The sequence below is a fragment of the Electrona antarctica genome (genome assembly GCF_951216825.1).
Source record: "Electrona antarctica genome assembly, chromosome: 20".
In the NCBI taxonomy this organism is placed as follows: domain Eukaryota; kingdom Metazoa; phylum Chordata; class Actinopteri; order Myctophiformes; family Myctophidae; genus Electrona; species Electrona antarctica.
The window spans coordinates 24,030,631-24,041,064 of NC_136801.1; the positions used below are offsets into that span (position 1 = coordinate 24,030,631).

The window sequence follows — 10,434 nt, forward strand, 5'->3', positions numbered from 1 at the left end:
CAGTCGCTTGTGTACAGCGTGAACAATACCGGTGAAATCACGCTCCCTTGCGGAGCCCCCGTGTTGGTCGTAATGGGGAGAGATATTGCTTTATTCACCTTGACATATTGTACCCGCTCAGTCAGGAATGACTCCACCCACCTGATGATATTGGTGTTAACACCCATGTCAAAAAGTTTCCTCATCAGAATATGAGGTCTCATTGTGTTAAATGCAGAGGAGAAGTCTACAAAGAGTACCCGAGCATATCGTTTCTTTTGAGGTTTATCTAGATGGTAGAGTAAACTGAATAGAAGTCTGGAAGGGACAAGAAAGTGTCCGAAATACTTTTTTTAGGACGCAGAGTACAGGAAACCAAAAGGTTTCCCTGTACTCTGCATCTAGTCTCGCGTTACTAGACTGTTGCCTCTCTCAATTTCCAAATGCTTCCATCATACAGTCTGGACCAACGGAAGTTCTATCATGAGTAAAATATAAATCAGAAGTGGAGCCTCCTCCCCACTTCCGTTTCGTCTTTACAGTCGCGCAAATTTATCGTAATATAAATAGAAATCATCTTAGCATATATAGCTTGCTACTTAGCAGAAAAGGAAATAAAAAAAATAAAATGTAAAGATATTTTAGAATATATTTTCGTGAACGGAATTGGCAGCTTCCTTACTCTGATTTCAGGAGGTGTAGTTCCGGACTATATAGCATTCAGTGATTGTGGAATAGTTGTCTGGCTACGCGAGACTACTCTGCATCCTAAATAAAGCATTGGCACTTTGGCTATCAGTGTGCGCGGCCACTTTCTTGTTCCTAAAAGATTTGGGGCCCTATTTTCGCCATTGCCTTATACCTTATCCCTAAACTTCTTTGCCTTTTATTTTATTTTTTTTGTTTCGTTTTTACTATTTTGAAAATCATTTTGGAATAATTCAAATAGCCAATCTGCAAGCTCACAATATGTTGATGTAGATCGGCTAGTTGAACAATTTTCAAATGTTTTTCAAAATGGTAAAAAAAAGGAAGTTATAAAAGTGTAGTCAGGAAAAATCGGTGCAGTATAGAGCAATATTGGGTCTATATTTCACTTGGCATTCTGAGAGAGTGCATGCAAAGTGTGAGGCTGATCATTCCAGTGGTGTTTGAGATTACCTGCGGACAGATGGACGAATTGACTCATTGACACACAGGGGGGCGAAAACATAATCTCCGTCTCCCGGCCCGTCGGCTTGGTGTGGATGATAAATGTAACGATATGATGACGACAGATGTGAATATCTACCAGATGTTTCTGAATGAATCCTCTCACCGCGTCTGTTAGCACTCACACCTTAACACGTGCACTCTCTCTCTCTCCCTCTCTCCCTCTCTCTCCCTCTCTCTCTCTCTCTCTCTCTCTCTCTCTCTCACACACACACACACACACACACACACACACACACACACACACACACACACACACACTCTGCGTTACATCCCGTGAGATAGCCAGACATCCAGAGACATCCTCTGGCATCCAAATAAAATTCTGCACGAAGAGATCAGAGCTGGAACACATAAACACATAAACACAAACACATAAACATAAACACATAAACACATAAACAACATCCAGGGTTTAGAGTAGACCGTCGGGCTCAAACGTTTATCCCTGTGTCACACACAATAACACATGCACACGCACACATGCACAATAATAATAATAATAATAATAATGAAATGATCAAAATAACATCATATGAATATATGTTGGGCAGGGTAAATGCAGAAAGCAAAATGAAAGAGACATGGGATGAATTCTGGATGTACAGTATATGAACCTTAAATGAACATTATTTTCCTTGCTTTTATTTTTCTTCTTTTTTATTTTCATTTTAACTGTTATGTTTCTTGGACTGGCTATTTGTAAGGTTTATAATGTTGATGCTGCTTTGTACTGAACCTAGATCTTGTACAATTTTGAAAAACAAATACAATTTTGAATTATAAATAAATAAATAATAATAATCTAGTCTCTGTCTCACTTTCTGTCTCTCTCTGTCTTTCTCAGGTAGCATGAGTAGGAACTGTACAGAGCAGGGATGGTCTCGCAGGTATCCCAGTGTCTTCACAGCCTGCTATTCTGAGGAGTCGGAGGACCCCAACAAGGTTGGTCTAAGACACGTTCTTCTTTATCTTTGTCATAGCAAGAATTGATACTGTAAGTGTGTCCGAGAGGAGTTCACACAGAATTGATACTGTCAGTGTGTCCGAGAGGAGTTCACACAGAATGTAGAATTGATACTGTCAGTGTGTCCGAGAGGAGTTCACACAGAATGTAGAATTGATACTGTCAGTGTGTCCGAGAGGAGTTCACACAGAATGTAGAATTGATACTGTCAGTGTGTCCGAGAGGAGTTCACACAGAATGTAGAATTGATACTGTCAGTGTGTCCGAGAGGAGTTCACACAGAATTGATACTGTCAGTGTGTCCGAGAGGAGTTCACACAGAATGTAGAATTGATACTGTCAGTGTGTCCGAGAGGAGTTCACACAGAATGTAGAATTGATACTGTCAGTGTGTCCGAGAGGAGTTCACACAGAATTGATACTGTCAGTGCGTCCGAGAGGAGTTCACAATACAGAATGTAGAATTGATACTGTCAGTGCATGTGTCCGAGAGGAGTTCACACAGAATTGATACTGTCAGTGCGAGAGGAGTTCACAATACAGAATGTAGAATTGATACGGTCAGTGCATGTGTCCGAGAGGAGTTCACACAGAATTGATACTGTCAGTGCGAGAGGAGTTCACAATACAGAATGTAGAATTGATACTGTCAGTGCATTTGTCCGAGAGGAGTTCACACAGAATGTAGAAAAAAACAGGAAGCTCATGAGTAAACAGAACAGGATGAAAAGTTATACACAAACACTGCAGAAGACAACACAGAACACACTCGAGTGGTTTTCAACTGCGGTCCATAGGGAGTATATTGCAGGTTTTCTATTCAGTATTTTAGCCGTGACGTGAGCGCCCCCTCCAGAGATACTTCCGGGTCCCACTTTTGTGTCGCTTTTTGTGTCCCCATAGAGTTATACTGTGTCCCTCCGTCGGACTAAATCTGAGACGAAAACAACCATGAAAGTCAAATTTTACCGCTTTCCTTGCAACAACAAAGCTACTGGTCTCCCAAATCTGGCTGTGACAGGCCGTCTGCCCCACACTGAATACTATCACCATTTTATTTCATTGTGTCACCTAAATCCTCATTAATGCAAACTAGATTCAACATACTCAACCCTGCACACATTCTAAATATGCCCCCGAAATATTGTACTGAGCAAATGGACTTGGCTCCACATCATATATTTTCTTTGTCATGGACAAACATGATAAACATTAATAATTCTACTCGAGTTGGAAGCATTAAGACGCATTTTAACCCTCAATGGCTTCCTTTCTGAAAAATAACGCCATTGTGAAAAGATTCACGCGTTTAGATATTATATTTACAATGAGATGCGGACGGGAGCTGGTGCCACTTGGACCCGGACGTAACGTAGGACTACAAAATGACGTCGGACTTAAATACAGAATAGGCAACCTTTGGCACCGGTGCCAACATTGGCATAAAGGAGGGTGATCACTGGCACACCGGCATAAGTGTGAGAGAGAGGATTTTTGGTTTAAAGCGCAAATAACATGCATTTTAAAACGGCTTTTAATATTTAATATCGTATTGTCTATGTCCCTCAAACTTATTTCTAATGGTTTGAGCCTCAATCACCACTTTGATATAACCAGTCCTTGTCATTTATTTCTGGACTTTGAAAGCAGTTTTAGCTGCAGTACCACAATGTCCTGAGGTGGTGAGGGTGCTGATATGCAGATTATTTAATATTTGAGTCATTATAATACTGATGCTAGATAAAACCAGGCTTGTTTCCATTCCATGCCAGCTTGGAAAATCAACAATGGTGCAAATTTGGAACTGAAGACTGAAGAGAGGGAGGAATTATACAAAGTAGGGTGACATTGATGACATCACGATGAGGACAAAATCAGTTGAGCTGTTCCTGAGAGCAATTTCCATTAAAGCACCCATATGATATGAAAGCCTGATTATTCAAAATTGGTTATTTGTGGGGATAGAAAACACATATGGGAGCCCCAAAAACACAAAAGAAATTGAAAAAGTTGAATTTTATGTTATAGGCCCTTTAAAATAAATAATTAAAAAAACTTTAGTCAAATAAACGAAGTTCCTCACATTTGTATGTCAATTACATCCTGCACATAATGCTACATTCATTAAAACTCTTAATTCTGACTGGGGAGTGAGTCTGGGAGGTAGGCGAGTTATTGCTTTGAATCTAATCATCATAATAACAATTTGAAAGAACATGTTTAACTAGAAAAAGTGCCCTTCTGGGCACAGGTCTCCACCAGGAGGATAGGACTGTGTGAGATGTTTGGCAAAATGTTTAGGAGTAATATAAACATGTTTGCCTTTGATGGCAATTGGATGATTTGAGGCATTTTGTTCCAAAAATGTGTTTTGCAAAAATCAACCTGTTGGTGGCGCTATAACAGGCCAATGTGAAAAGGGTGGGATATATTCCTCAGCCTAGTAAGAAAATGTGTGAAAGATTTCACGTAAATTGCATGCTGTGTTCATGATTTGAGGCTTTTGTTCAAAACGGGGCAATCTTGCAAACTGTGAAAGCCAATTATAGCCAATTAGGGTGGAATTTGAAATATCGGACAGATCCGACTTGAGCACATGACCATAGAGATACTGTGTAACGATTTGTGAGATTTTTGGACAGAATCTGGAGGAGTAATATCCAAAAATGTGTTTTACAAAAGTCGGCCTCCTGGTGGCGCTATAAAAGGCAGATGCGGAAAATGCAGGTCAAAGGTTTGTCCTTGGCCTCTAGGGAGTGTGCATGCAACGTTTCACGCAGATCGGTGCAGTTTTAGGTAACACATGTGAAAAGCTGCCTCATGGTGGCGCTATAACAGGCCGTTGTGGAAAATGCGGGGCAGAGGTTCATCGTTGGCATCTAGGGAGTGTGTGTGCAAAGTTTGGCATCGACCGGGTTAACGGTGCCGGAGATTAGCTGGTAACGGACGGACGGAAGGACACACGGACACACGGACACACACACACACACGGACGGAGTGCAAAACATACTCTCTCCCCATGCCTTCGGCCTGGTGGAGACAAAAAGAAGGGAAAATGTTACATTCGTGGACAATGTATTTTTGTTCGTTTTTTTTACATTTTGAGGGTAAAACCTTAAAGATCTATCATCTGGCAATAATCTTTGCTATATAGATTATTTGTTCACTAACAGGGGTTTCCCTGTCTATCCAGCTCACATTACTTCAAATGTATAGTTAGGGGTTTGTGTTCAGGTCAGAGTTAGGGTTAAGCGGTTATGGCATCCTGCCAAGTATAATAACACAAACATCTGAGTGAGTGAGTAGTGAGTGAGTGAGTGAGTGAGTGAGTGAGTGAGTGAGTGAGTGAGTGAGCGTGCGTGCGTGCGTGCGTGCGTGCGTGCGTGCGTGCGTGCGTGCGTGCGTGCGTGCGTGCGTGCGTGCGTGCGTGCGTGCGTAGGTGTGCTGGGTAGAGTTGTAATGGAGTGTTATATTTCATTTCCTTCATCAGGGTTGTTTCATGATAAGAACACGAGGCAACACGTACGTAGCGCAGTGTCTGTGTCTGTGTTCTTATCAGCCAGTCTGACACAGATGGAGTTAAACTGAACAGAGAGGAGAAGAACATACGTCTCTGACGGCACTACATTATCAGCGGTGGAAAAAGTACTCGAATGTTTTACTTAAGTGAAAGTATAAATACAGTACTGCAATGTAGATGTACTCCGTTACAAGTAAAAGTCCCGTATTCAAAATATACTCGAGTAAAAGTACCGGCATAAAAGTACTCATTATTTGCAGAAGGCCCCATTTCACGAGTTCAAAATGTGTGCAAGATCTTTTGAAAATAGCCGCTATAAAATAGCTGCTATTTTCAAATGGCCCGAAATGTACAGTAGGTATAGCGTTGAAGTGGTTAATGTATGTTTTCTAATCAAAATTTAAATCTCCAAAGTAACTAGTAACTAAGGTTTTCAAATAATTGTAGTGGAGTAAAAGTACACATTTTGGCTCTGAGATGTAGCGGAGTATATAATAAGTAAACGTACAGTATTGGAAATTGGAAATACTCAAGTAAAGTACAAATACCTCAACATTGTACTTAAGTACAGTACTTAAGAAAATGTACTTTACACCACTGCTAATTATGACCTCGCTATAGCTCATCACTATTGCTGAAATTATGATTCCTTAACCCTCTTGTGGCCAAGCCTAATTAACAGTGGATTGTGCCTTCTGCCAGCATTATTCATATGTTTAATTTGTCATTTTAATGCCAATAGAAAAATCCGCGATATACACACTATATCTCATTTTGACGGGGCAAGACTATAGTATTGGGACAATCAGTCCTGATGGTGGCGGTAACGCCACCATTGTGCCGATTCTGACCAAATAGAGCGAGTGAGCTATGACGGTTTGCGATCAAAATATCCGGTAGTATCTTTGCTACTGTGCAGCACTATCAGATGTCCGGAATGCTAAGCTATCATCGTATTTTTCATAACTAAGTCAAATTAAGCTCTAATCAAGCCCAAAATAGCGCATTTTACGCAGCGATGCATGTGCGATCACGCGCGTGCGTGATCGACCGTGCACGCGCCATCTGGAACATTTTTGAAGATTCCTGAAAGTGTGAGAACTACTGAGTTAGAATAAATGGCCAGGAGTCAAGAATTCCTTATCCGTGTTCAGTGTATTGTTGGTTTGGGGAAATCTCCAACTCATATCTGTACATTGGGGGTTTATATTCGTTTCACTCATGCAATACCTCATCTTACATTCCATTCTCAGCCAGTTGTACAATAAGCTTTGTATTCATATAGTGTTCACAGCATGTGATTTTACTAAAGGTACATGTAGCCTACACTCTACACAGCAACGTACTGAACGCATGGGCAGGACACACAGTCACATCACATGAACATCCTATGATACTAAACATGTTTTGTTAAGTATTCGTTCACAAAATACTTCACTCTATGGGAGGCTTTCCTTGGAGTGAAGTATTTCGCTCACTTTACTTACAACTTGCGGAGGGAGGGAGAGAAAGGGGGAGAGAGAGGTAGAGAGAGGTTAATATATGTGAAACCTCTAAACTATATCAATATTCCTCACATGGCTCAGCCATGCAGCCTTTCTGTTCTGGATCCTACACATTTTTGTCTATCCTCACCCGTCTGTTTTTCCTCTGTGTCCGTGTAGTTTGTTATGCGCTTTGTGTAACAAGATGTCTCCGCCCTCGTCTGTCTTTCTGTCACATCTTGTTGTGTTTGTCTAGTCTCTCTGCGCTGAATGCAAATGTTTACGTCTACATTGTTTTTACAGCGTGACCGAAGGCCAAGGGATCATATCTGTCTGTGTGTCTGTAAGTCCTCACAAAGTAGACCAATCAACAGCTCACGCTGCTATGTGCATCATGACCCCATGGCAGGGCCCAGTGTCAAACCGCTGTATGTCGCAGACGTGCACATCACTTAATGCAGTGGTGGAAAGTAGCCTATAACTTTACTTAAAGATTGAGTGCCACAATCTTTGTTTTTTTCCAGTTTTTCATGTGTTTATGAGGTGACAGTACTTGAGTCGTTTGTATGTGCAATGGTGTATTAACTTTGTATTTAGGGTTTCTTCCTGGAGGCTGAATCCTTGACAGTCAAACGGGCCAATGAAATAAACAGTAATATAGTGACATCACACTATCAGCCCCTCCCCTAACCCCTCCCCTTTTATCATACAACTACAGCTGTGGGTGCGGCTTCAGTTCAGGTGGATCACCATCCATCACCACCCACCAGGCAAACCAGGCATACTTAATGAACTGGTGGGCGTGCCCACATAAAAACAACATTTTAACAAATACTGTACACTTAAAAAAAAATATATACCTCCTTATATAACATTAAGACCTGATGATCATGTTTTAGGGTGGAAAAAAATCACGGCACTCCATCTTTAACCCTTAACCCGCCAGGATTAATTAATACATTCGCTGTAATTCACGCCAGGATTTCTCCCCGTTTTACCCCTATTTTGAAGAGCCAAAACCCACGACCGGATGTTACAAATGTTACTTACACTGTGTGTCTTGTTGCATCCACTTTCCGGTCTCCCGATCGGCGATGAGAAAGCCTGATCGCGACGATTAAAGCGTTGGCTATCGGCCGTCGAATAAAACTTGTTTTGACCAGAAATGACATCTGGGACAAGGAATTGGAGATAAAGGCGAGAAACAGTGAGCGAAACAGAATGAGCGCGGGTGCATACGCAGTTCAAGATGGCGCGCTCCACTGCTGTTGACATCACCTAGCAACCCAATGCTAATGTAAGTAAAAAAAGCACTATAAAAGACCAATTGCCATACATCTACGGCAATGGCGCTAAGCGTGGTATTTATTAATTGCCGTAGATCTACGGCAATCGTGTTAAGTACTGTATTTAAGTACAATTTTGAGGTACTTTTAGTTTACTGGAGTATTTCCAGTTTTCAGTACTTTTACTTATACTAGTCCCCACTACATTTCAGTGGCACATGTTTTACTTTTACTCCACTACAATTATTTGAAAACTTGAAAACTAGTTGTAGATTTTGAATTTATTCCAAAACATATATTAAACACTTCAGCCCTATATACATTTCGTAAAGCCGATCTACAAGTTTGTGAGCTTGTAGATCTGCTATTTTAAAAAGATTGTATACATTTGAAAACTTCTGCATGTTTAACGTAATTCCAAAGTGTGTACATTAGTGATGTGAGGTAAAAAAAAAAATCCCGGGAATTTGCCAACCTTTTCTTGGGAATTCCCGTTGGGGAAAAAAGAAAAAAAAAGTGCCCCCTAAAATGAATTTATATAGCTACATACAATAACTTGATTTAGGCTCTGCCGCTCTTTGCGTTTATCGTAATATCAATCAAATCAAAGAAAATGTGCGCACTCATTCCCCGCTGTTCACAGTCACCATGCACAGCCATCAGGAGGAAAGGCACAATGTACTACTCATGTTCCGTTGGCTGAACAAAGTTCCAACCTTCTCATGGTTCCATTATATTTCCAGCCAGGACAGGAGTCTGATTAAGTATATCTCCATTTAGTTTTCACTGAAGTAACACCAACGGGGTTATGTCCAAATAGTGTCTCCGTTCCAAAAGCTTTCCTTTTTCATTCATCTTACTCGTGCAATGTTCCAAAACAGAGCTACAGCTTTATCGCCGTGACAAGTGAAAACTTTAAATAGGCTATTAAAAATCTAATACTGTAAGTTTACGGTTTACATCAATCAGCCTCTCAAACCCATGGCTTGTTTCAATGCGTAACGTGCGTCGGGTCGGCTACCCCCCAAAATAACAGACATACAAGCTGTCGACATGCCGTTTCATGGCGTGTTGACAGCTTGCAGATCTGTTATTTTGGACACAAACAATGATGCACGACCCTATGTGCACGACGTCTAGGCTACAACTAAACATGTTTGTAACCAAATAAGCCTGTAGCCAGGTACTGTAACATTATGTGGACATGGTGGGCAACATACTGTATATGGAACTTGACGATAATGCAGTGAACATTAATTACGTAGTGTTTAATAACGAGGCCAGCAGCTGCAGCGCACATGATCCATGAAACCCGATGTTTCAAAAACCTTCCCTCACAGTCACAGACAATCCCGCATGCTCTTATCAACATATTGAACAAATGAAAAGTGAAATGAAGTTGGATAGCTAATGCAGAGCCAAACACATGTGTTTTCTTCCGCCGTTTTAATATTTAAATGTTATGATGAAAGGCATCAGTTTGTGCGCCTCGCCACAAACTGAGGTTCATTTGCGCAATTGTGCTGTGTGTGTGTGTGTGTGTGTGTGTGTGTGTGTGTGTGTGTGTGTGTGTGTGTGTGTGTGTGTGTGTGTGTGTGTGTGTGTGTGTGTGTGTGTGTGTGTGTGTGTGTGTGTGTGTGTGTGTGTGTGTGTGTGTGTGTGTGTGTGTGTGTGTGTGTGTGTGTGTGTGTGTGTGTGTGTGTGTGTGTGTGTGTGTGTGGACAGAGAGAGAGAGAGAGACAAAGAGAGAGCTTATCCAGACCCTCAGGTGTCGTCCTCTGGTCCTCTGTAGAGTGTCCGTGTGTTTCCTGTTCCAGACACAGTAGTTTTCCATCTGGGGGACGTAACGTTGGGTGACGTTAGGTGACTCAACATCTGTCACTCACGCTGCAGCCTCAGGTCCACACACACACACGACACAAGCGACCTCGCCCTTTGGGCGAGGTCGCGTGCGATGTCTCGAGACCTGGGCACTGGGGTCTCGAG

General features: G+C 41.6%; 1 protein-coding gene across 2 annotated transcripts in view; it reads left to right on the forward strand.

Annotated features, from left to right (window-relative positions):
• Nucleotides 1-10,434, forward strand: part of LOC306913453 (vasoactive intestinal polypeptide receptor 2-like) — a 55,403-nt gene that overhangs the window by 23,080 nt on the left and 21,889 nt on the right. For both annotated transcript variants that reach the window (XM_079490113.1, XM_079490114.1), the window contains exon 4: nucleotides 2,039-2,136. In XM_079490113.1, the coding sequence (XP_079346239.1) occupies nucleotides 2,039-2,136 (98 nt within the window). The remainder of the gene's footprint in view (nucleotides 1-2,038; nucleotides 2,137-10,434) is intronic.